The sequence below is a fragment of the Blastomyces dermatitidis genome (assembly GCF_000003525.1).
Source record: "Blastomyces dermatitidis ER-3 genomic scaffold supercont1.2, whole genome shotgun sequence".
NCBI lineage: Eukaryota > Fungi > Ascomycota > Eurotiomycetes > Onygenales > Ajellomycetaceae > Blastomyces > Blastomyces dermatitidis.
Genome location: NW_025544775.1, coordinates 2529521 through 2556013, shown reverse-complemented (window position 1 = coordinate 2556013; position 26493 = coordinate 2529521). Strand labels below are relative to the sequence as shown.

The 26493-nt window shown below is 43.3% G+C and overlaps 7 protein-coding genes across 9 annotated transcripts; 5 read left to right on the top strand and 2 right to left on the bottom strand.

Moving 5' to 3' along the window:
- Nucleotides 1-224: 224 nt before the first annotated feature.
- Nucleotides 225-1199, top strand: BDCG_16400 (uncharacterized protein; the record flags this gene model as incomplete). The annotated part of the gene is made up of 2 exons (XM_045425641.1): nt 225-500; nt 666-1199. The coding sequence occupies 2 exons, from the start codon at nt 225-227 to the stop codon at nt 1197-1199; spliced, it is 810 nt and encodes a 269-aa protein (XP_045279689.1).
- A 731-nt stretch (nt 1200-1930) lies between these two features.
- On the top strand, nt 1931-4171 carry BDCG_01653 (synaptosomal-associated protein, 23kDa). Its single transcript, XM_045417176.1, has 2 exons — nt 1931-3307; nt 3387-4171. The coding sequence occupies exons 1-2, from the start codon at nt 2045-2047 to the stop codon at nt 3444-3446; spliced, it is 1323 nt and encodes a 440-aa protein (XP_045274063.1). The 5' UTR covers nt 1931-2044; the 3' UTR covers nt 3447-4171.
- On the bottom strand, nt 4168-8519 carry BDCG_01652. 2 transcript variants are annotated; one of them, XM_045417174.1, is made up of 7 exons: nt 7517-8519; nt 7173-7366; nt 6718-7091; nt 6563-6643; nt 5862-6499; nt 5601-5789; nt 4168-5499 (listed from the first exon to the last, which is right to left on the bottom strand). In XM_045417174.1, the coding sequence occupies exons 1-7, from the start codon at nt 7762-7764 to the stop codon at nt 4494-4496; spliced, it is 2730 nt and encodes a 909-aa protein (XP_045279687.1). In that variant the 5' UTR covers nt 7765-8519; the 3' UTR covers nt 4168-4493. The 2 variants fall into 2 exon arrangements, with proteins under 2 accessions (XP_045279687.1, XP_045279688.1); XM_045417175.1 differs by having other exon boundaries at nt 4176-5499; nt 7481-8519.
- Nucleotides 8520-14656: 6137 nt separating this feature from the next.
- Nucleotides 14657-18091, bottom strand: BDCG_01650. 2 transcript variants are annotated; one of them, XM_045417172.1, is made up of 5 exons: nt 17512-18091; nt 17300-17431; nt 16076-17215; nt 15438-15931; nt 14657-15334 (listed from the first exon to the last, which is right to left on the bottom strand). In XM_045417172.1, the coding sequence occupies exons 3-5, from the start codon at nt 16594-16596 to the stop codon at nt 15228-15230; spliced, it is 1122 nt and encodes a 373-aa protein (XP_045279685.1). In that variant the 5' UTR covers nt 16597-17215; nt 17300-17431; nt 17512-18091; the 3' UTR covers nt 14657-15227. The 2 variants fall into 2 exon arrangements, with proteins under 2 accessions (XP_045279685.1, XP_045279686.1); XM_045417173.1 differs by lacking the exons at nt 17300-17431; nt 17512-18091 and having other exon boundaries at nt 16076-17282.
- Nucleotides 17370-17958, top strand: BDCG_01649 (uncharacterized protein; the record flags this gene model as incomplete). The annotated part of the gene is made up of 2 exons (XM_045417171.1): nt 17370-17398; nt 17517-17958. 2 exons carry the CDS (start codon nt 17370-17372, stop codon nt 17956-17958), a joined length of 471 nt encoding a protein of 156 aa, XP_045274062.1.
- Nucleotides 18092-20759: 2668 nt separating the features above from the next.
- Nucleotides 20760-21370, top strand: BDCG_16399 (uncharacterized protein). Its single transcript, XM_045425640.1, has one exon. It carries the CDS (start codon nt 20797-20799, stop codon nt 21064-21066), a length of 270 nt encoding a protein of 89 aa, XP_045279684.1. The 5' UTR covers nt 20760-20796; the 3' UTR covers nt 21067-21370.
- A 959-nt stretch (nt 21371-22329) lies between these two features.
- On the top strand, nt 22330-23008 carry BDCG_16398 (uncharacterized protein). Its single transcript, XM_045425639.1, has one exon. The coding sequence runs from the start codon at nt 22553-22555 to the stop codon at nt 22709-22711; it is 159 nt and encodes a 52-aa protein (XP_045279683.1). The 5' UTR covers nt 22330-22552; the 3' UTR covers nt 22712-23008.
- The last annotated feature ends 3485 nt before the right edge of the window (nt 23009-26493 follow it).

Here is a 26493-nt window from a genome sequence, read left to right as displayed (position 1 = left end):
ATTCAAATACCCCATACCAAATGCCTGTCAATATGAGATTGATCAACCGCGAAGAGACTCCAGAGAATCAGATAGCTGGATTCTTTCCAACACCAATAACCGCGCGAAGATGACGCAATAATCAAGCCCAAGATAATCCTCCAGAACCCGAAGATATGGCAGACCATGATGAAGCCACCATTCTGAGGCAGCTTATTGCTCAGAAGGATGAGGAAATACACTGAATGAGAACTGCCCCTGCCAATCAAAGCACTCCAGCTACAACTACTGTCAATGATGACAATGATCTAAGCCCTGATCTTGCAGAATACCTTCAAAATCAAGGTGACATCTCTGCACTGAGCAGAGTTCTTCAAGAATTCCGTGAATGTGTCAAATATCTTCAAAAATCAGGTCTTCTCAAATCAACATCTGATTACCTCATTTGGAAGGAAGAGATCCTGCTTGTTGTTAAGCAATCTCATACAGAAGATATCCTTGCTAGCAAGCCCTTGGAGAATGTCTCTAAGGATATGAAATGATTCTGGAAGGAACGCAACTCCTGGCTATACAATTTTGTATGATCTTCTGTTTCTATTGAAGCCAAATCTCTTTTTACTATACCTCAAGATTCCCTGAGTTCTGCTGCTCTATGGAACACCATAGCAGCATTCTTTTCAGAACAGGTGGAAATCTGCAGAGCCCATCTGTCCAAGGAATTCAATGATATCAGTGCAACTGCCATCTATGATGGCTCCAACCACTTGTTCATAGAACATCTGCTTGCAATCCGCGTTGAGTATATCCACCTTGAATATGCTAATATCCCCAACTTCATATTCTTCGACAAGCTCCTCAACAGCCTCACCAAGAAGTGGTCAACCTTTATCAGAGATCGCATGGACTATGCAGCAAAGGATGATAATGTCACATCACTAGAAGATGATTTCCTTGATCTCTGCAGAGATATACTACTCTGCCTGCCGTTGGATGACAAAAATGCCAGAGATGACACAAAGAATGCCAAAGACACCATCAAGAAGGATAAGGATAATAAGAAGAACAACAAGAAGTGCACCCACTGCAAGCAGGATGGCTATGAAGAGCCTTACTGCTGGTTCACACACCCTGAAAAGTGTCCTGTCGATTGGAAGGATAGAACAAAGAATAATAATGAAAGCTCAGCGCCTACATACACCACTGTTGAGCATGTCTACTAAAATGATAACCATGATACCGATAACCATGATACCGATAACCATGATACCTGGGCTGTTGAATGCCCATATGATAACCCAGGATAAAGATGATACCCCATGATAACCATGATAACCCATGATAACCAGGCCACCGAGTGTGCCTATATGATAACCATGATAACCCACGATAACCAGGCCACCGAGTGCCTATATGATAACCATGATAACTCACGATAACCAGGCCACCGAGTGTGCCTATATGATAACCATGATAACCCACGATAACCAGGCCACCGAGTGTGCCTATATGATAACCACGATAACAATAACAATAAAATGACAAAAATATGAGAAGTGAGACCCCGCAGTGTTCGGATGACTGGAGGGGTAATACAGATACAGGAAGGATGGATTTGAGCGTTTTTTCTTGCATGTTTTTTATGTTTTTTCATGTATGGAGCTAGTCCTTATGAGGAAACTAGACTCTACATTTTGTAATTAATTTTTATTGCATATTTGAATGATTTGGGCGCTTTTGGCTGCGTGGGTTAACTGGCCTGCGTAGCATGGGGGGGTGTTGGAGCTACTACACAAGCCCTAACCCACGTGACCCACACACATATATTTAGCTTTCACTAGCTACTAGTTAGATAACAACAACCAACCCATGTTCAACCTCTCTCACACTTCCCCGGATCACGTGTTATTTCTCGAACACCCTCCTCAGCCACCAAGCCACCTCGTCTCCTATCTCGATTTGAAACTCCAACCTTTTCTCGTCTTTCCTCTTGCTAACTCTCAACAACTTTTAACATAAGCTGCTAGAGCAATAATCCTTTGTTTTTCTGTCTGCTGCCTCCTACATTATGAAAAAGTTCGGGTTTGGCAGCAAGAAAAGCGAGGGTGCGGATGAGGATGGCAACCGCTCAGCGCTTTTCGGGTCCAGGTCCAAGAACAAGAGCCCGGCACCCCCCTCAAATCCATACGCACAACCTCCGCCGTCGGGCGATCCGTATAGCCAAGGACGTGGGCGTGGTGCACCGCCTGGTGCGGGTGGATATGGACCCCCTTCAAATGCTGGACGCCCTGGCATGAATCCTCCAGGGCCCCAAGGAAACAGCGGACCCAGAAATCCCTACGAGAATCTTGATAACAAATACGGCCGAGCTAATGGCGGTTATGCACCTGGAGGCCCTGGGTACCAAAGTGGATATGGGGGAGACAGGTATGGAGGAGATGCTTCTGGTCCCCCAGGCCCAAAATCTAGATATGGCCCTGGAGGTTATGGTGGACTTGGGAGGACCGACCCAAACGATACAGCTTCCGTCGATGATAATAGAGACGCTCTGCTAGGAGATGCTCGGGCACGGCAACACGAACGACGTCATAATCCTTCCCCGCAAGATGTCCCACACGGTGGTGCCAGCGGTGCAGCCGCAGACGGAACCAATACCACTTACGCCCCGACTTACCAGGAGAGACAACTCACAGCAGAGGAAGAAGAAGAGGAAGACATCCAGGCGATGAAGCATGAAATCCGAATGATAAAGCAACAAGATGTTTCTTCCACCCGTAATGCTCTTCGTGCCGCCTTAGAAGCAGAACAGACAGGTCGTGACACCCTGCTACGTCTCGGTGCTCAAGGAGAACGGATTCACAATACAGAAAAGAACCTCGATCTAGCCTCGAACCAAAACAAAATTGCCGACGAAAAATCCCGTGAATTAAAAAAGCTAAACAAAAGCATGTTCGCCATGAATGTGTCCAATCCATTCACAGGCGAACAACGACGACGTGCTCGTGACGAGGCCATCATTGACCGCCACCATGAGGAGCGCCTTCAGCGAGAAGCCACTCGACAAGCCGCATTCAGGACAGAGCAACGTATGGACGACACCTTCAAGACTTTGTCAAAGAAAGCTGCCAATGGCCCACAGAAACAAACAAACCTCGCCGACAGGTCCAAATACCAGTTTGAGGCTGACAGCGAAGATGATGAGATGGAAAACGAGATCGAGTCCAATCTTACTGCTATCGAGGGTGTTACGGGCAGATTGAATCTACTTGCTCGGGCACAGGGTCGAGAGATTGAGCAGCAGAATGCTGATTTAGGCCGCATCATAGGCAAGGTAGGTGTACTTTTTTCCCTCAAAATATGAACGAACCGTTGCCATAGGAATATTTATGTGCTAACAAACAACCCTATAGAGTGACCATGTGGATGATCAGATAGTCATGAACAGTGCCCGTCTCGGTCGCATTCGTTAAGCATCGCAACATCGCCCAACTCTATACTTCGCTAGTAATCACTTTTCTACAGCACCGTGACCTTCGCAAAATCTTCGCCGGATTCCCTTTCGCAAACGTGCTTCCCAGCAAAATCTAGATCTTGAAGTTCCACCTGCACCTACGATATCCCTCCCTAGCCTTAATATTTGTCCGCATACCCACAATGTCTCTGATCAGCTTACTGCACAGTTATTTCTTACTTATTTGGTTTCATTTGACGATATATCGAATCTTGCCGCGTTGATCGTGATGATGATATGATAGACTCTTCCTTTTTTGTTTCGTGTTCTTTTCCGAAGTGTTTTTAATCTACGCGGAGCTTCTCTCCGCACATATGCCCTTGGTCTGTTTGATAATTGCTGTCCTCTCATAGCCCAACCACTTGCGTAGTTTTGTAGCAGGCGTTAGAAATATATCCCGTATCTTTAATCACTAGCCATAGTTTTTCGCTCCCCTTCTTCCGAAGTGAATTTCCTTGTGTTCCAAAATCACAGTGGCAATCCAACACACTTTCGACAAACACAACAGCTAATATGTCGCTGCGGGAAGCTTGCCGTGTCTGTAGAAGGTAATATTCCACGGACTCACTGAAATCGTCAATTAGATAATCAAAGTGAAAGAATACAAAAAATTAAAAATTAAAAAATAAAAATAAAAATAAAAATAAAAATAAAAATAAAAATAAAAATAAAAAATAAAAAATAAAAACTGATCTCAAATAAATAGCCTCTAGACCAGCCAGGGCATGAAACGGTAAAGCGTTTAATATAGATTCTGTTCGGAACTACTGAACACGTTCCTTTGCTGATCCTAGATGAAATGTTAATTTATAAGGAGAAAGCGCGCTGCCCAATTAACATTTGGATTGCCAATCTGCCACCATATTACACCCAGCTACTTCGGTGGTTCAAACCCTTGTGCCATGCCCTCCATCAAGCATCAAGGAACTCCAATAACTAAACAAAGAACGCTGACAAATGATCTTTTCGTTTCAAATTTTTCGTTTCATTATTTCTTTTCTGATAATCATGTATGCACCCTAGTTATAATCTCCTCAAGTATACCGTCGACCCAATAGGACGAACCAACCTTTCCAAAGGTAAAATCACCATCCTCCCCACTGTCGTCAGCCCGGACTCCAAGCTCAACACCGCCATTAAGGCTATCAAGTAGCGGACTTTCCAGATCTAGAAAGTCAAGGTTTACCTCGCGTAGGTTCACCGAGTTGTTGAAGAGCAATTGATCGGTTGTTAGTTGAGGAGCTAGGTTATGATCCGCTGGTGGTGGATGGGAGACTAGGATCTGGTGAGATTGCTGTGGCTGCTGCTCCTGTTGTTGTTCCGGGTTGGGGACTTCAGTCATGCCGTCAACCCCATAGTATACGTCTGCATCCTGAACAGTGAACTGATCTCCTGGTTGTTGCGGTTCCTGTTCCTGTTCCTGCTGATTTGGAGGCTGCGGCTGGGATTTCGTTAGTGGTGGCAGACTTTTCAGCCGAACTTCCACTGGTATGTTGGGTTGCATAGTCTCGATTGCCTGATCGCTATCTTTTCTAAGGTGAAGCTCACGGACGAGTGCAGGTAAGTCTGTATCTCGAGGGTATTGCCCTCTTGCAAAAGCGAAGTCAATTGACAATGAGAGCCTGAGGTAGAAGCGTGGCTGTCGAATGAAGACTTCAGACCAGCTCTTTGTGCGTTTGTTAGATGCGGCAGGTCCGTTAGATGTCTCAGTTACTGGGCTCGATTTGTTCGTGTCCTCTTTTCCGTTATCTCTGCTGCTGTTCGGGCTTGACATGATACTTGATGATTCGTCCGGCTGGAAGGATATGAGGAGGTTTTGTTTCTCCGCAAATCTAAGGACTTCCTGAATGAGGAGAGCGACGTAATCTGTGCCGTCATACCTGTTTCGATATAGTTGCATGACCTCCGCATAGTAGCTCCAGCGCCGTTTGCGTGTTGCGGATTGGGATGTGGTTCCAGATAGCTTAACGTCAAGTGCATTTAGGACTAGAGGTAAAGCAGTGTATGCGATGCTTTAAAAGTCAATCGAATCGTTAGCCATAGGTCTATTTCATGTAAATAGACTCTCTTCACTGAAATGGAATTAAAAAGGTGACACGGGAATCAAACATACGCGCTGATGGGAAGATGTCGCGCCACTCCACGCATGAGTAGTCGTTTAACGCTTCTCGTGATACTTAATGCCGCATCTTCCAGTTCATCCTTAAGTCCCTCTAGAAGTTTACTGTAAGTCTCGGCGATAAACCTTTGATGTATCTCAATGGTAAGGGCCTGATTGTGACATAGGGCGACGCGGGCGGTGCTGATTATATGACTGTAAGCATGGCTCGACGAGAATCAATAGTCAAACGTCTATAACCATAGGGGCACTCACTGATAGTACATGAATGTCAAATTCGAGTAAAGGGTGACAGATTCATGGACGTCATCCGAGGCAAAGATAGAACCAAAGGCGGCTTTCGCCTCATTCGCCCATTGAGTTAGGGTAGCTCTAATGTCTTCTATCTCTCTGAGTGACTTCATAAATTCCTTCTCCGTCATCGATTTGGGTTGCGAGAACCCATTAGGCGCATAGACAATCATTATAACCCTGGTTAGCACAATAGCTAGCTGGCACTGGACGCGTAAAACATTTGCAAGAATGCGCTTGGTTTCCGCATTGTATACCTCGGACTTGTGGATCTCGTCTTGGAGATCCTCTTCAGCCATGCAGTCAAGAGACAGATCAAAATGTTGAGGTGTGATCTGAGGGTACCGGCGTAGCCCTAGGGGCAAAATTCTGTCGCGGAGTAGGATTGACCACCACAGTCGTTTCTTTGTCCCCCTGTGAGGATCGGTAACGTTTGATTTGCTATTATATGAATGCGCGCCGTAAAGAATGGCATGTTGGATAGCAGTTGTGAGCCACAGGCTCCCGGCGTGGAAATCGATGGACGAGCTCTGGTAGGTGAGGAGAATCGCACCCTGTGCCTTTGCTAAAACGTCGTTCTCCGCATTTAGATCAAAAAGAAGCTATACGGAACTCGTTAGTCTCCCTTTGTTGAGCAGCTTTGGCAATGGTAAGCAATAACTTACCTTTGCTCTCCGGTATAAAGTATTGCGGGCTATGCGGCTATCCACGAATCCAGCAGATTTGATGACACTTGGCGGAACAAACTGCACGGGAATGATTAGCAAGTTTTTTGACGTTTGATAGAGACAATATAAAAGTTAGGGCAAGAAAAGCTTACTGCACAGCTCGCAAAGAACATTGCCTGCACGATGAACAATGATATAGCTCGTGGCTTCTTTATCCCATCATTTCGATTTGCATACATACTCCAAAAATCTGCCTCGTTCAATACTGGTAGGCAAGGATGGACATGTAGAAAATATTGACGGACGAATTCATCCAGGATTGGCCCCGAGGGTACATGAAGACAGCCTTTCATTTCCAGAAATTTGACATCTTCAGTTGGTAAAGTGTGGAGATCGCGAAGCTCAATGAAACGGTAGAAGGAAAATATGACATTTGAATCTCCATTTGGACTATCTAACGAAAAAGGGAGGATGGTTCTAGGAAGGTGAGAATTCATCGACCTTAACATCTCGAACTGGGTTTCTTCTGGAGATTGTCAGCCTCGTTAGTGACTATATCACATCGAACAGTGTAACCCAGAAACAAACGGACACCAGCACTACTTACGTTCTCCCCACATCCCCCCAAAGAAGGGAGGTTGCCGAGGAGGATCAATATATTGAGGGAAAGTCGGTCTCGCTAAAATACTTTCCATTGGCCCCATTCTACTGACCATTCTACTGACCGGGTCCGATTTATGCACAAGAGTACCATTTTGAGAATGCGGCTCGGGCCATTGGAGCTGAGTTCGGACACCACGGCTGCAAAGATTATTAGATCATGACAATATTAAAGCCCTGAAAACACAAATCTGGGGTAAAATATAACACGATGGGGCTTGATAAATCCAGACAGCCCTGCATCTTCGGACTCACGTTGGAGGTTGGGAGGAGCTCGATCACTCTACTTACCCTCTACAAGCACTCGACCGGATAGTACATTCATGGCCATCGAGCCGGCAGTTTGTACAGGGACTTCCATGAATAGAGACATCACAGCGAACTTTGCGTTCATGGCACCAGGTACAGGCCATCCGAGCCCGCTTCCGCGGACGCTGTGAGGAATCCATGGTGCGAGTTTGCTGGCGAGAAGAGGACGGTTGAAGCTGTTGGGATGGCTGAGCAGATGATGAGTTTCCAAGTCCCAAGTCCATCATCATCCCATGCGATCTGCGATGCGCGCTTTCAGGTTAGAGCAATGCAGAGTCTGATTCTGCCTGCTACCTACCCCAAGACGACTTTCGCCCAACCACAACGTACCCAAGCACGCTATCAACAGGCTTCTTGGTTGTGAGCCGGACGCCATTATAGAGGGCTAGGCAATTGGCCAAGCGGGTTTCATGCACAGTCAACCAGAGGAGAGTTAACTGCGTAAGAACGGACTGCGACTACTCAAGTAGAACCTGGATCCGTCTGCATTATTTCTTCCTTCCAACCGACGGGTCCTTTCTCTCCCCAGATTTCTAGCTTTCGAGGTGGCCTTGGGTTTTCGAGGTAGTAGTAGCGCTATGTGGACATCCGCGGCTCAGAGGGATTTCGAGATGTTCAGGCTGGCTCACCTTGCTTGCAGCTCAGCTTCATCCGCGACAGGAGTAACTTATTGTTTTTTCCTCTTTTTCCCTTTGCTGTTTTTTGAATGTTCTCTGCCCAACGAACTCTGGCAACTTCTCGCATAACATTGAACGGCGATCCAATCCCGGCCCTCTAGGAGGGGTTGGAACGCTCGCCTGCAAAAAGTAGTATGATCAAAAGTTTTGGCGCTCCGCATCAGTTAGTTACCAGTTAACTTACCAGCGATATTATTGGATATGTTCTCCAATTTCCCAAGCCAACAGCCGTCCACCGAAAGGCTAATAATTACCACGCAACGTCGGCAGTAGCCCGGTAACACATTTATTATCCCACCAGTCTCTGTTATCTCAGCAAGCTCAGACGCTTCTCCAGATATCCATTGCTGTTTTAACACTGGATTGATGATTATGTCATGAGCTAATCTCAAATAAGCAATAAGCTAACCTAAATAGTAAAATCAGGTCATGTGAGTGATGATATCTTAGCAACATGAAAAGGATTTGCTCAGTATCCTGAGTATGAAAGAGAATTTCAACTCAACTTCATAGATTCATCATTTCTGTATCACCTTAGAACCTTAGAATAACAATATTCTCGCGATGTATCTGATTTTTATATTCATATCTCAAGTTCTTAGAATAGAAGTATCATCTCAAAGTTGACCAGTGTGTTTTTGAATACAGGAATTTTGATCCAATTTCTCATATAAAAAAAAGCTCTTAGAAATTCTGAGATCAAAAAATATGATCATTTTCAAGAGTATACATCTATCTTAAATATAGATTTTTTTGAAATATTAAAGAAATATTTCTATTCTTCTTCTCTTTAGCTATAAGCTAAGGTGATTTTCAAATCTCAAAGATATGTGAATATATAGTAATAGAAAGTCAAAGTTGAAGAATCTGAAAAATCCTTGTAAATCTCAGGAATCTTCATTGAAGATAGAACTGTTTCTTCTCAGACTCTCTGGTGAGAATTGCTCTGAGCACATGACTTGTATCAAAAGTAGGTTAGTGTCATGCCGGATTAACTAGTTAATAATAATGCTGCAACCCGTTCAAACCGAGCCAGAGGTCTGAGCCCGCTGAGATAAAGTCTCTGTGCTGTGCGGTGGCCTGCCACATGATGAAAAATGTCTGTACTACGCTACTTCATGCTCCGAGTTTCAATCGATATTATTTCTGATACACTTTATTGTGAACAAGTCTGCCGCACAGAGGGCAACCCTTCCGTACCAATTGCACACCAAAGATTGAATATTGAGCTGATCTCGCCGTCTAAACAGTCGTTCAATAGTTCAATGACACGCAGAAAGGCTACTTAGCTCATCTGGCAGAGCGTCTTTAGCACTCTGATTCAACCAGTCACTGTGTCAACTCCAGATTGCGGGGTTACAGCACTGACCAAGCAGCTCGCTAGCCTCCTGAAATTCAAATTCCCAACATTATTTACGAGAAATGGCCAGGGATAGAAGAAGCTATTCCAGGGCTGTGACCCTATGGAGGTGAACCGGTGACCTCCTACCTACCCTACCGCAGTCGTCATGGCGCGCTACTTCGGCCTTTTTCGAGATAGCATGTGAATGCTCGGCAACTCGAGTTTCTGAGAGAGGCATTATTGCTCTTTTTTGAGTCCAGCATTGGCCGCTCTTGGCGCTAGAGGTACGAGGCTGGGCTGTCATCCCAAAGACCTGCTAGTGCGACGTCCTGGCAAATATGGCTTGAAGCAGGGGTTTGACTTCGCTTGTTATGGATGATGCAGAACAGTGGAAAGATGGTGGGAGGGTGTGTTAAAAAGGTGGCTCTCCTCCCTTGATGTGGATAAAATGGATCGGGGATTTCGCCCACATTAATTGCCCAGCCCGCCGGCGGACAGTAGTGTCGTTATATTTAAATGGTGTGACGTTAAAGTCTTTCTGAGTCTTTCTGATTCAGGAAAAGCCGCCCAGGAGATAAATATTGCCCAAACAGGCCTTCAGTTTCCCAATTTTGATCAACACTTATGAGCCTTCGATGCTGGTATTTAGTTAGATGTTTGGTTTTGAATCTCATCATTGCACTTCAAGATTACAGAAACACACAGTGCAAGAAAGAGACTTCATATAGAGACATAACATCTGTGACTTACAATTACTGCTACGTGTCAGTAGAGTTATTTCATCTCAAGCTACTTCAGATATTCTCTTTTTGTGAAGGAATGCCATCAAAGCATGTTAAATTAATGTGCAACACTAACTATATTGGTCTTGAGAGTGGGAAAAACTTCAATGTTGAGATTACTGTTCAGCTCATACACAGAATTTCTGTCAACCTCTAGAGAAGTTCATGCAGCTTTTAATTAACAGATACATTATTGAAATACAACTTCAGAAGAATCAATCATATAAATAAGTTTCAATTCTTCTCTTTACAACATTTCTCTGAATGTCAGAGAGTAAGCAGAACAAATTCTCACTAATTATGCTGAGTTGACTCTGAAACTAAAATAAGTCCATCACAGATCATTATTTCTTCAGAGAGGTATTTCACTCACACAGCTCCATGCCTCTGATAGGATCATCTCTTTCCCTCATCAGTTAAATATTATTTAGATGGGACAAGCAGGTTCAAATGTAACTGTCCTCAAGTCTCTCAGATACTGCATTGCATACTCTCCTCTATTATTCTGAAGAGCATCACCTGGACATAGTATAAGCATGTTTGCGGCATGATGAAATGTAAGAATGTTAACAATTCCTCTTCATTTAATATGTCTAACTATAAAATGGAAACCATGTAAGCATCTCCAAAGTTGCCTTGGTTCAGCCTTCTATACAGGCTCCAAAAATTTTTCGCTAAGAACCATGCCCGTCGGTAACGAGGAATTTACCACGTCTGTTTGTCTTGTCCTCGGCTTCGATGTAGAGGGGAAAATCTTGTCCTATACCATCGGTACTGATATCACTGCCGAAATCTTCCTGAAACTTCTCCCAGACTTTGCTGAAAAATGAGGCCCAGTTTGCACTTGGTGATATTCAGAGAATGAGATAAACCCGGCAGCCATCCATCACTTTGGAACAAATAACCACAGTCATTTGGTTTTATGTCAAATCTATTTAACCTGCCTATATGAGATTATCCCAGGCAATATGTGATGTCCAAAGTTTCTGGCAGGACCTTGCGGATTCATCGAAAGAAAACCAGGGGTCGCTGCCAATCAGGTCAGAGAGTCAGCTCATCAACGAAGGCAAAACTGGTAACTATGGAATATTCAGAGCTGCTCCATAGTTAACTCTCAGCGAAAAATCCAGAAATTGATAAAACTTAAAAGAGTATTAAAAAAAAAAAAAAACGTGCAAGCCGATCCCGCAAAACTCGGATCGGGAACAGAGCATGGTTCCAACGGAAAAGGCTCGGCCCGATTTGTCAAGCGACGCTAAGGAGAGGAAACTTTCGGCTATGCCCTTATCAATCTTATCGATTCCATTTCGTACCTGGATGGATGTGGCATCCATCCCTGATTGAATATGGGGTCCTGCAATAGTTACACTATTAAGCCTTTGTTCAGTTGTTACCTACCTGTAGTACAAATATGCGTGGCTCTACGCTATAGATTGTGTATCAGTCTTCCGGGTATATTTCATCAGAGCACCTGTTCATGAATATAAACTGTCTCCCAATGTTATGTTATGACCTACCTGGTAGAATATTTCTGCCAAAATTTTCTTCCCCGTCCGCTGTAGGAGGACCGAACAAAAATTAAAAATAAAATAAAATTGCAAGAATTAAAATGCTTAAAAACTGCCACGAAACGTACAGGAATTGTTCCAACTTATATTCTCTGGGAGAAAAATAAAAGTGAAAGTAAAAGAACAAAAAGGCCCTGGCATAACCGGACGGGTCTCGGTGTGCATCCAGGAACATAAATAGATCTAAGGGGGATAAAGAAGAAAGTACATACATGTACTGTACATACATACGTAGGTAGATAAATCGGACAGGAAGGGAGGGGGGAACAGGCGAAGTGATGATGAGAGGGAAAATCCCCCCCCCCCTGACTACAGCTACTTTTGTAGTGCTCAAGAAGGGGTGAAAAGACTACGTTACTGTTCCAATAGGGGTTTGAAGGCTCAGGAAGACCATATGCTGAACGACAAGGGATGAGAAGAGACGTTCCGTGTAGATGCTTGTACGGCACTAACGTATGCATTGCACGGGACGGTTAAATGTTAAAATCAAAATGGAGCATGAGTGGATGTCAGACAAACTTCCAACATGGGAAAGATAGATACTTTTAAGTATATTATTGTATTTTGACAACAAAAAGAAAAATGAGAATACAAACTGAGAAACAAGAAGAACAGGTGATGATAAATGAGGGGAAAGAGGAAATGTGATAAATACTGCAGGCAAAAAAAAAAAAAAAAAAAAAAAAAAAAAAAAAAAAAAAAAAAGAGAGAGAGAGAGAGAGAGAAAAGAAATCCCCATTCTTCAAAAAGCGTATTTTCCCCTCAACTCTGCATCTTGTAGTATTTAAAATCGCATCGCAACAATCAACAACACTCTTCACGAGGACGACCCGGTCCGCACTCCGATTTGCGAACAGAGCCCCAGCCCCATTTTTCCTTTTTGTTACCCAGGTTATCTCTTTCCGTGTCCTTTTCCCTCGCGTTTCATTCAGCCCTTCAGCTCTCTCGGGTTCAGCTAGTTATTAGTAACCCATGCTTTCCCCATCATTATTATTATTATTCCGTATCGTGTTGTTCTCGAGATCTGCGGCCACTATACCTCTTCCGGGGCGAACGCGCGTACGGCCTTGGAACGAAGAGAAAATTCTTGGGTGAATGTTGGAGAGGAAATCTTGGGAGGAGGGGTTTCGGTAGGGGGCCATGCCGAAGACGAAGACGAAGACGAAGGGGGAGGGGGAGCTTTCTTCGGAGAGGGGCAAGGGTCCGTCGAGGACGGATTACTTTGTTTTGATTGTTGGCTTTTTTTAAGCCGCAGCCATTGATTGATGAGGAGAGGTGAGATAGAAGTCGTCAGTTTTATATATACGAGTGAGTGGAAGGGACTCGTCGTGAGCAGAGTAGGCTAAAAAAGCACATATTTCAACACCTTTCATGGCATGAATTAGTTTTAATGATGAACTAATATTTCCTGTCCTTTCGATCTCGAGTCAAATGTGGCGAATCTAGACATAGCCCATAGCACACATATTTATCCCGATTCCGATTCAATAAAAGGTTATGAAAAGGGAAGCGAAGGGGGCGAAGGGAGTAAGGACAGGCCAGGCATCAGGAAAGCCGCTTCAGAACGGAACTATGAGTTTGTCTCGGGTCTGGTAACTTCCAGCGGACCGAAAAAAAAGCTTCCAAACAATGGCTTGGAAAACGGGATATACATAAAAAACAATAACCACATTTGAAGAAGGGTTTCTTGATTATTTTTTTGTTTATTAAATAAAGTTGCGAGCCAACCATGAAAAAAGACCGCCCATCATTTGAAATTCGTGCAGAGAGGCGGTTCAAAAGAAAAGGAAAAGAAACCAACAGAAACAACAGAGGTAACTTAGTTCAGAAGAGGAACGTTACGTAAGATAATATCCACTAATAATAGAGATTAGACAATTAAAGTTAATAGATATATATAAAAAGAGCGAAAGAAATTATAAAATAATAAGAGGATAAAAGACAATGCAATAAATGTGCTGCAGGGGGAATATAGGAAAGAGACCAAGCGGCAAAAATTATTTGATCTACAAATGACGTTGCGGGCAAAGCGCAAGTGTAAGGGGTGGAAAATAATAAGCCAACTTTAAACCCCTGGTTCATCCAACACATTGCCACTTACTCAAGTGGCACTATGGTTAGGTGGCAGTGATAAAAACACGCAGACGACAGCTGCAAGGGACTGAAGCGGGCATATCCTGGTAATGGCCAGGGAAGCATTAAAGACATGGGACAATAGCTAAAGTATTCAGGAGCTCAAAAACTCGAAAACAAACAAGAGCCAGGGGCGAATAGTGGCAATGGAATAATATAAGAAGAAAATTTTTCCAAATTGTAATAGAAAAATAGACAAATGATCAACATCAAGGCATGAACAAAAGGAAAAAAAAAAAAAAAAAAAAAAAAAAAAAAAAATGAAAAAAAATGAAAAAAGAAAAAGAAAATGCAAGACATGATAAGAAGCAACGAACGGCAATCGGTCCACACTGTGGTATCAATGAAAGAGAAAAAAAGGAGACAAGTGATACGGAGGTAGAAAGAAGTGCGAAAAAACGTAGAACCAAATGCAGAAACAATACGATATGCCAGGACAAAAGGAGATGGAAAATCCACGGAGAAGCGACTGGCCCTAGTCTAGCGAGGGTATGTATAAAACTGAGCAAATGAAACGAAAGGAATAAAAATATGAAGTCGTCCCATTCCACGTTTAGGAAGCAAAAAAAGGGAAAAAAAAAAAAAAAAAAAAAAAAAAAAAAAAAAAAAAAAACCTAGCGCCTCTATCGTCAAAAAAAAAAGACATGACACAAACACACCAAAGATAGGAAAAAAGAATATGTGTTTCCCCCTCAAATCCGGTGCAATTCCCCTACCTTATGCCATCCGAACAAAAAAAAAAAAAGAAAAATTTCTCACACTGGGGTATCTTTGATTTCCGGCCGTGAAAACTCGAAATCCCACAACTCGAGCCGGGTGAAGAGAACTAGCAAAAGTATAGCAAAGAAAATATATATATAATACAAGCAGTAAATGGAGTGTGGGTAGAAGTAGGAAAAGTGGTAAATTAAAATCTTGCAACCCAACCTAGAGTCGTATATGACGATGTGAAGAAGGTGGATAATCGTCGAGCGAGGGAAATAAAGAAGGAATATTAGGGATTAGGAAGACCAAGGTTGGTTTTCCGCACGCACTTTGGGTTATGCCTGATCGAAGCAACGCCGCGTGCGAAGAAGTCGTTAAGAAGGTCGATGGAGTTTCTTTTGTAGAGAAGACGGACGAGAGAACATCAAACGGCAGCGAAGGGCCATTTTGGTGCAAGGAGAAGAGGATTTTTATTCTTCTTGCTGTTCAAGGGGAGCCGGACTCCTTTTCGCCCTTGTGGACTTTGTTGTGTCGACGAAGATTCGATACCACGGAGAAGTGACGCCCACAGCCTGGGAATTCACAGGGGAATGCTGTTGGCCAAAGTGGCATCAATGTCAGTACTCCTGTTGATGGCAAAAATCTGGAAAGCTTCTCCTCCGAATAGAGATATATATCGGTTGGGACTGGACTCACGTTTTTCACCTGTGTGACTGTACATGTGGGTCTGCAAGGAGGAAGGTCGGGTAAATCGCTTATCGCAGACTTTACACTTGTGTTTCTTCTGCGTGTTGGATGGGACTTTTGAGCTGAACTGGCTCATCATTGACTGAGGCCCGGATATGCAGCCATGCATGAGGCTGGACGGTCGAGGGAGGGTTCGCGATGGCATGCCATCGTAAGATTCTGAAGTGGTCGAGCTGTAGTCGGTGACGGAAGAATCGACAGAGACCACTGACGCACTGTAATACGGATAATTGCCCGCAGACGAGATCGATGAGGCTGAAGAATGCGCAGCTGGGAACCCGTAGGCTTCCCTAGGTCCCCTAGCATTCTGAGGGGCATATATATTTCGCGGGGTTGCCAGATCTTGGCTCAGCGCAACCATTCCTCGACTAGCATCCAGGGCATCGCCATACGTGGACGGCGGTGGCGGTTGTGACTGGACCGTTTGCGACGGAGCCTCGTTGCTGAATATCAAGTTAGCAAAATCGCACTGAAGATCCTCTATTTTTTCCTTATGTTTTCTTTTTTTTTTTTTTTTCTGTTCAATCTGGTGAAACGCTAGAATCATGGGACAAATCCAAAGAAAGGGGAAGAAGCAATGGACGAACCCTTGGGGCATATTCCTCGCATTCGAGTGTTGGTGATGGTGTTGCTGTTGGTGTTGCTGCTGCTGCTGCTGCTGCAGGGATTGCGCATATTCCATGGGAGGATAGTTAGCCGGAGTGAATGGAGCTATTGGAGACGGCGATGTATAGCTTTGCGCCTGTTCAAAAGTTGTCCGCGGAATCTCTTGGGGAAGAACAATCATCTGCTCATGACCGCCATACGCAGGAGCAGGGCTGTAGTTGCTGCTCGGGGCCATTGATGGGGCAGGCACCGGCACGCTCGTATATGGCATAGAGATAGCAGTAGGTCGTGAAACTTCCTCGCGCTTTATAGTCTGATGCATCGCGACAGAAGTTGCGGGAAGAGATGTAGGGTAGATGGGTTGCGGAGGATGAGCGGACGAATGCGCTGTCCAGGCTTCATTGAATTGGGGAGTGCCGGGATGAACTTGGCTCTGATACGCATGGTCGTAACCCATCCCACCGCCATACTGGCGGTTTTGGTTTTCGATAACCATAGTCATAGGGAAGGTTGGGCGTGGTGATAGCTAAAAATGGCAAGGGGTTCGAGATGCAGAAAATCGGCGGGTCTGAACGACAAGAAAATAAGAGGGAACGTCAGATGGTCGATCAATTGATCGGTTTGAGTCTTTTTCTTTCTTTCTTTCTTTCTTTTTTTTTTTTTTTTTTGTTCCTCTTGTTTCTTTTTCTGCTTCTGGTGGTCTCGTCTCCTCAATAGGCTTTGAGCCGACTATTTCTCCGTGATAGGCAGAGATCTAGCTCATGTATGTTGTTGGTTTGAGTGTATGTCAATATGTATGGACTGCAGACAGAATATGCAAGACTCGACAGAGTCAGTGCGTACGTATAGTATGCCTGTCCGTCTGTGTGGAGGTATATGTAGGAAGCCGGGTTCAAGGAAGTGTACCCAGGTATGTAGGACCGGAATGGGGGACAGACAGCTCGTGTGGTTCCTGATGTACGCAGCGTAGTTACAGTGCGGAACAAAAAAAAATATAAAAGCGAGTTCAGATCGAAGGTCTGGGGAAAAGGGGATCGGCGCAGTTAAGAAGAACCAGGTGAGGGAGAGAAATCGCCAGAGTTGACGAGAGGAAGCACAAGGTCGACAGATCGTACGGAGTTCTGTGCAGGATAGGATAGTTAGTTAGTTACAAGGTACAACGGCACAACGCCGCCGCAAAGATAGTTTTAAGTAGTTACTTGTACCTAGCGTTATTCAGTTCCCAGTTCCCAGTTCCCATCTTGGCAGATAGGGCGGTATGTATCGCTGGCCCGTATGGCCGCTGTATGGATGGGTATGGGTTGGTATGTAAGATTGCGTGTATTCTGTATGCCGTACTTCTCTTTGTAAGTACAGACTGTATTGGTCCAGGAGATCTCAGCTGGGTATTACTAGTTCTAGTTAACTTATTACTTACCATAGTTACCACTCCTACTTCTATCAGGAGAATTCAAATATTAAATGCCAGATGGTGTGGAGCTTGCACTGCAGTAAGTTGGAGCATACGAAGATTGAGCCAAATCACGGAGAACAAGATACAGGAATAACAAGAACAGCAGCAACAGTTAATTATTATGATTTCAAGCAAGTCAATAAATGCCTAGAAATGTCAAAGGAAAACTGGGTTGAGAGGAAGCACTGTGAGGAGCAGACAGGGACATATCAAATCACAGAAGAAATGCCAGACCAACTCAACTCCACTCCCGCAATCCTCGAAGCCGCGAATTGGCTGGGTTTTAAGATCCAGGAAATGCGCCGCCAGGTACATGTAATGTACCATGTACCGTCCACGAGCAAAAAACTCCTGGGCCACATCTTCCTCCTGGTGGCCCGTAATAATAATAACCTTAGAATAAGAAGTTAAAGTTGTTCCTCCATCAAGCTCCAAGCGCTGTCCCAAGGGTCGGCTTTTCCAACTCCAGATGTCCGTAACCCATTAGAAGAAGAAGCCACTGACTACGGAATAACTATGTATATATATATCGTGGCTTAGTATCGGTATATAAATTACATGAAAAATGACGTAATGAGTGTATTTGAAAAATGAGGCTTCATTGTAATTTTCGACAAGCAATTATTCCAATCCGGCAACATTATTATTGCAAAGTTTCTCTTCGTTTTTAGAAAACGGCATATCTACAAGAAAACAATTCGATCAGTAGTTCTCCCGTAGTCTACGTCAGGCGCTCTTGTGTGTGCCCATATTCCATTATTTCGAAGGAGACGACGACGACGACGACGACGACTACTACTACTACTACTTCTACTTTGGTGGATCTGGGTGGGGAAGGGAGACAGAACGAGTTTCTTGTTCTGGTCAGTTGGTTCACAGCAGAAGCAGAGGTCGGTCGGTTCGCGGGAACTGCCTGCGCAAGGGCCAAGGGATGCCGTTGTGGTTGGCTAGTTAGTGCCACCGACGCGGGTTTCTTTTGGGGAAAGCTGCAGATCCTTACTTGGGTGGCTTAGAATCCAACGGCTCCACCCTTTACCTACTTACTCCGTACAGACTACGGAAGTACAGTGCAGTGGACTTGCCCCAAGGAGAGGAGTCAAGTAGTAACTAATAAGTGAACAACTGATAATTATTTATTAATTCTTCTTCTTCTTATTTCTCTGCTGAGGCTTGTGTTTAGCGGAACCACTGCTTGAGGTTGATGCTGGCAGGGGATACGGGCGGGTGTGGGGCTCGAACTATAACTATAGTTTTACTTTTTTTTTTTTTTTTTTTTTTTTTTTTTCGCTCCCAGATTTCGGAGGGATCCTGGACTTATGGATTACTACTACTACTGGATACTCGATGTGAGAGGGTATGGATGGATGGACGGATGCTGCTTCCCCCTTAGAAGTTGCAACAGGATTTTTTTCCGGCTTTAGCGGCCTCAAGCTGCTGCGATGTAAGCAACTCGCACAAACCCTCCGAACTGGATCAGAAGTTGAGCGCTTCACACTCAGGGGGATTTTCTGCTCGCGTCGGGACAGCAATGCTTGTCCAGCTTCCCTTTAGAATATACTACCCCCTACGAGTGGGGATGGCAGCCGCGTTTTGTTATCGCCAAAGCCCGGAAAGAGAGAGTGGCAATTTCTCGCCATGTCCTCATTGCTCTTCATGCCTGCCATCAGGTTGCGGTTGAAACAGCACGTTTACCATGGACATCAACACACCTACATGCAAGGAAAAGAACAATCGCAGTCTTTTTTTTTTTATCACATCTGTTGCAATAGCGACTGGGATGACATCCACTGCCAGGTAACACAGCCAGGAGGCACAGTCGTGAACTTGACAGGTGTCGTCCGCCTCACTGTCACCCGGGGTTCCGATGGGTTTCCCATCCGTTCTGTTGCATTTTCGAGTTCCTAGACTTGCGAGACGCCGTATGTACAGACCTCGTATACATGTACGACTTGGCGATGCCAAGGACAGATCAATCCGGTTGGTATGGTTTCCAGATCCTTGCCGCTGAAAGCCAATTGATTTTCCTTTTTTCCTTTTTTTTAAAAAAAAAAACTGTTCCTCTCTTCCTGCTTCCTCCTATTTCTATGTCCTTCTCCGAACTCCTCAAAACAGGGCAATGGAAGCTGAAGCTCTGAATCAGAAACGCTACAAGGGCCCAAAAAAAAGGAGCAAGATGCCCAGTTACATCTCACCCCTGCCAAAATAATCTGCGAAAGGGGTGCAAAACTTGTTTCAGAAATTATCCACGAGGTCTTTCTTCTATGTGCGCGGCTTAAAATATTCAACGAAAATGCCAGACGAACGACAGGGTTTGCAAGTATGACATACCATTGACAGCAATCGGGTAGGGGGCTGACGCCCCCGATCTAAAATTTCCCAGGGTCCCCTCCAACTACGGAGTACCACCATCTAGATGGATGGAATTTCCCCCCCCTTTTTCCCATCCCTCTCTCAAATCCGAGAGCACCCCCCTGAGTCCTGAGTCATTGGCAAGGACTGAAGAGGGTTAGCAAAATAGCTGAGTGCGCAGGTCATGTGCCACTGCCCAACCGCATCCATGGATGCCAGGATGCATTCCCCGCCTCCATTTGCATCGGTGCATCCTCCTGATGAGAGTGACAGGAAAACAGCACGAAATGTCCAGCTCAAAAAGAAGAGGGGTTTCGGAGAGGGAAGCCGAGGGCAAGACAAATAGGGTGGGAAAAGCACCAATCAGATGAGAAGGAATTAGTAAAAATTCCTTCCTCCCGCCTGAAACGCGGAGGGCGGAGAACAAAGAAAATAAAATTAAATGAAAGACCTTGAAGAATTTTACTTCTCATTGTTTTTTTCCGTCTGCTCTCGCATCGTCACATCGCATCTTCTGTACAGGGAACATGCCTAGGCACGGGCCGAACATATGCTTGCATCGAGGGTGAGCACGCAGAGACTACCCCCATACTGGCAGCCAGATATTTAAGCAACTTTGTCCCCTTTTTTTTTTTTTTTTTTTTTTTTTTTTTTAAATTTCAAACCTTTTCCATTACATTTCTATGTCAGTTTATTGTGGCAATCAATGATAGCTCAATTTAGACATCTTACAAAAGTCCCACCATGGAAAAAAAAGAAGAAAAAAAGAATCCTCTTTTACCAAAAATGGCTGAAAGAAGATAGGAAAGAAAAAAAAAAAAAAAGGAAAGAAAAAAGTCGAGCAGTGGAAGGACAAAACCGAAAAAAAAAAAAAAAAAACCAAAAAAAGGACGAGATAAGATGCCAAGAATCTCACAACCACCTTTCCTCTCAAAAAGGCCGCGTAAGCTCAGCTGGGATGTGCATAAATCGCGGGAAAACAAGCAATCTTGGTTCGTGTTTAGTGGAGAGGATGGCTGGCATTGGCTGCGGGGATGTGGTGCCTGTCTAGTGTCGGCCAAGCCACTAAACCTAGGAAGTGTGGGGCTCTACCCCACCTGCACACCCTCACCTCACCTCACCTCACCTCACCTCACCCCCCCCCAAAAAAAGAAAAGAAAATTCCACTAGGGTCAGGCCAGCGAGAGGCAAGGCCACTACTTCTTTGTTTGGTGAGGTTGTCGTAAGGCAAGCCCGGAGCTTAACCAACATCTTAATAGGGACTGCGCCGGCGGACGGAAAGCTTTTTAGATAGATAATTCAATAGTGGGAATGAGAGAGGAATGGTCATTTCAATACGTTTTTCTACGATATGATAGTTAGTATCATCCCACAGTAACTTTGTATATACAAATAACAATGTACTGTACGGAAGAACACTCCTTACAATCATTTCCATTGTGATTAGTTACCAGAATTTTTACGTCATCTTTATTTGTGGAGTCGTTTGCCTATTGTGGACAAGGTTAAAAAAAGAGTTACAGGGGTAAATCGCGGAAAGCTTAGCCTTGCAGAAACATGATTTGCCATTTTCTACGGAGTACGTAGTTACGGAGTACAGACATTATTTTTAATTTACACAACAGTAATAACTTACACAGTACCTACATAACATCGATAACTTACTGTACAGAAAAGGAATATTTTGACTTCAGATCATAAAGCAGAAATTCTTCAGTGTATATATCATGAGTGAGTCTGTGTCACACAGTCACAAATTGAACAAAGATAGCAGAATCTTCTCTTTTCTCACGATGTCTGTGCTGTATCTGCATCAAAGCAAAGGCTTAATTAAAAATGCAATTTAGCTGGCAATCTCTAGCGCAGGTGGCACTATCAATTTCCAAATGATCTGATTTATACTCCTTACACAACCCGGAACATGGCTGAGGATCGAATTAGTTCGTGGTGGTTGAGAATTTCTTTTCCTTTTTTTTTTCTGTTATATATAATAACTATTTCTTTTACTCTTTTTACTTTTTTTTCTTTTCTTTTCTTTTTCTTTTTCTTTTTTTCTTTTTTTTTTGCCCCTCTCAATAAATAATGCAACCTTTTCTCAACTGGTGTGCTTGTTTACATTTCAAATCCTTCTATCTACCCCTTCTTTACCCTTCTTCAAAGGAGACGTTTTACATCAAGATATAAAGCCGCCATGGGCCACCCATCTTCAACCGCCATAACCCTACCAATATGTGACCGTCTCCTGTAGCCCGTCCAGGCTGTCCGGAAACCCAAACCAAGATATGTGGGACTATTATTCAGACTGTCCCGCCCGCCGTCGACACGACAGGCGGGAATCCGCTTGCACCTTTAGCGCTTCAGCCACCTCGGCCCTGGCGGATTGAAGGATATGCTGACTATTCGCCAAGCGCCTAACTTACGTAGCTGGGGGGGGGGGGGTCCGACCGACCCCGAATACGCAAGGCGCGCTTTCTCATCCGCTACCCCTCATTATTGCTTGCTAAGCTCAATAATAGCCAGTTAGTTAATGTTGGGGGTCCCGGGTTGATCGGCCCTTCTACCAGCAGTGCGCTGGTGGTGATTGAGCTCTTTTGCCCCAGTAGCCTACAGTTAAACTACTACTATTATATGTCCAACAAAACTCCGTACTGTGTAAATGCGAAGGAAGCTGCCGCTCTGTCTGCTTCACCGCCCAGGGTCGGATCGAGGAAATACGGTGCGCTTTTTTGGAGGGTTCAAGTCCGCAAGCCTATTTAGCTGCATGGTTTGGTTTTTTGTTTGCGCTTTCCACCACTTGATAGGCGCGCCATCGTGAACCCCCGTGAAAAAGATACGAATGCGCCCTGCAACCTGCAACGAGAGGTGAGTGATAGTGAAGTTGGATGAAATAAGGATAAAAAGGATATGCAGCCTAGCCTGTCTAACTCTGTGCACAATCCAAACGCGCGAAAGTCAAAGAGTTGGGGCGCATGTACTCTGTAGTTATCTGTACGTACCGTTTTGAAACCTTCCTCGCCTAACTCGGCAGAAGCATGATGACTGGGATAGATATGTAGCTTCCATTTTGATCCTCTCCAATCTTCCATTTCTTCTCTCAAAAATATCATTTTTACCCCATCGTTTGAATTATTCTTCTCTTCTCCGAGCCACCCAAAGCAAATTTGAAATATCTCTTCTCACTTACTTATTCCAGTTGAGCTCACGGGCACGCCACGCCATATTTATTTCATGCTTGCATTCATTATTTTCAGATTCAGATTCAGATTCACAGCGCATGCAGCACGCATACATTCATATGGAGTACGGTACGGACATGCATAGCTCAAAACCTTAAAAGGTGCGTGTAGCTCCTGGCAAAGCAAAATGTATGTACCCAATACGCATCGGCCTTTTTGATATCAAAAACTTCTCCCCCGGAAGTATCCCATGTACATTTTTCTTCTCCATGATAACAGAAAATGTTCGCAATCGCAAGAAAATGACATGAAGTAGTTGCCGAGCCACCCAGAGAAACACCCTGACCGTTCTTGTGAATCTCTATTTTTCTTTTTTTTTTTTTTTTCCTTTTCGTTTTCCCCCCCTCCCCTCCTAACCGCATGAAAACAAGCTTGCTGTGGCTGTTCCTTTATTCCCCCGCGCTGTTCAATTGTGGCTGGTGGCATTTAAAAATAAAATAAAAATAAAATAAAATAAAAAAACCCAATTATTGAACTGGGCTTGTTTTAGCCAGGGGTATTGTAGAAGGGAAGGGGAGAAAGAAAAGGGATGTTGCGCTGTGCACAGCGCGCACACTTACACTTACCTTGAAGCTACAACTGTAGGGTATCCATGGATGTAATAATTTGCGGAGCGAAGCGAAGCAAATATATGATGAAAACCCTGGTCATTAAAAGTGGAGAATTTCCTTTTTAGGGTTCTTGGCGCGAATACAGCCCACTGATTGGTGTAGAATTAAGCGAAGTGCAATCCCATGACATTGCACTATGACTTCTTCTACGCGCCCACAACGCGTTCATCTTTCATCTCATTAACCATATCATCAACCATACCATCTACTCCGTACAGATCCTTGAATAATAGATCACGCATCTCATCAACTACCTACTCCGTACAGATCCTTGAATACAGATTCTTGAATAATTGATCACACATCTCATCAACTACCTACTCTGTACAGATCAATCACCTCTCATAGATTCTCAAGAATGGATAATGTGTCAAAAGCCTGCATTCACTACTTGTGAAATCAGTCTCTTGACCAATTCATTTCTTTACAGTGTTCTACTACTTCTACAGCTGTCTGCCTTCAATGCTGCACTCAGAGAACTCAGATATTGTAATCTTCTCTCATTACATCTTTTCTATTGCTGATTATCTCTTTACACTGTGTAGAACTGTAAACAGATATGTGCAGTGAAATCAGATTCTTCTACAGTCACAGATTCTGTGATAAATGAGTCTGAACTTCTCTTATCACTTCAGATATATCAACACTTCATACAATTAACAGTAGTCTCTCAAGCCTGTGAACAGTCTATTGAAACAGACATGTTATCTGAGGTTAAGTTTTATCACTGTAAGATTCATAGTTCTGATACATCTTTATTGACAGCAGTCTGTAAAAAGAAAACTGTCATTCAAAGAGCTCACTGTGTTGTCAGGTGTTATAGAGAATATCTCTCATTAACTTCATTCTTAACTTAATTAAGAAAATGACTGCAGCTGTTATCTTTGACAATTAATTCATCTCTCAGTTCTGTAGATTTCTCTTCAGTCTTTCATCAATTATCTATATTATTCTTCAACTCATTTTCAAGTCAATCTCATTTCACTTTTACAGGCATGCTTCTGCTGCAGACACCTTTTACATCATTTTTCTTACTCTTAACTTCTCAAAACCCTGTTTCTCAGAGCCCTGCAGATCTGTTCATTAATTAGCTTAATAGAAGAGTTAGCAGTCTCTTGACATCTCAGCACTCTACATAATCTGAAAGCTCAATTGATACATTAAATATAGAAGCTCTCATAATTCTTCAGAAACATGATCAGTTACAGACTGTAATTGTCTCAGACTCTCTGATGAATTCTCAGAGTTCTACTTATCTTACAGATTCAGCTGTTAATTCTGATGATTGACAGTGTATGCAGGAATTTCATTATACACTTGAAGATTTACAGATGAAGATCTGTAGCTGTTGTCAAATTCACTGATTCAGAATGAATCTTCAAGATAATGTTTATACTCATTGTTATGCTGTTGATTCAAGATGACTGTCTGACAAGCTGTTTTTATTCTCTCAAGAGAATAACCTTGATTCTGATGATCTTGATTCAGATCTCTCTGTTCTCAGTCAGGTTGAAGAGATGTTAATTTCATACATGCATGTCTTCATTGAGATCTGTCAAGTCAGAGAACATCAGTATAAGTATAAAGACCATGTTATTAACTTTCTTAGAGACACTGACTGTGTTTATAACACTCTCTCACTTCTTTCTAAGAATCTTGATGTTATTATATTGAAGTCTTCAAATTCAAATGCAGATCCCTGCTTACAATATCAGTTTCATCAAGATTTCATGATTTGTAAAGAAGCTGTTGCTCAATAACTAATCTATCTCTGTAAAAACCATCTCAGTTATCAGAACATTGTGATTAATAAAGAGGCTTAGAATCAGTTATCTGAAAATGAAGATGTCTCTGATCAGATTTCTTTTCACAAGCTTGATAAGTAAGAATTGACAGTCATTGAGAATGAGAATCATTTGAATCTTGACAACTTGAATATCTCATCTGAATACTCTGATGTTTCAGATCTTTTGATCTCACAGTCTGAAGTTGAGCAACTCTACCATGAACTTGAAATGTCATAGTGAGAATAGATTGATCACCTCACTCTGTCTTTGACCTGTAATACACTACTTAGTGAGTTTAACAACACTCACTCACTCTTTTCTTAAGCCTTTTCAACACTTTTTTCATGAGATGAAGCTGAATTCATTCTCTCTAGACAAAGAACAATTAGTCTTGTAGATTACATACAGTTCCTTCTTAAATATCATAACAGCTGCTTTGCCCATCATAGTCATTTTTAATATATTCTTTTCAATTCTCTATTCCACAGATAGATTAATAATCAGAGCTGCTTTTTCTACAATTAAACTGATTCTCTTATTAAGAATCTCACTCTAGAGAAGCTGCAGACTACTTTTACTGCTGACACTTCACAATCTGCTGTGATTTTGAATTCACTTACACAGTTTGCAGAGAGCCTTTGTAAAACCTGTTCTTTTTGAGGTGCAAAACATCATCAGCTATAAGTCTATGTTTGAAATATCAGATCTTCACATCTATTTCTTACTCTCTCAGCCACAGATCATCACTGAGATGATCTGATGTGCCACTTCTCTGACTATGTCATTTAAAAGTGTGACACTGATCTTGAGAGGTTGAAGTTTGTAAGAGATAGTATTCATAACTATTCTGCTATAGTTGCACATTACTTTCATCTATGACTTGCAATCTTCAAGAAAAAGATTCTAGGCTTGAAATTCAAAATCCTAGATCACTGAACTTGTTACAAGTGACAAGACCGCAGA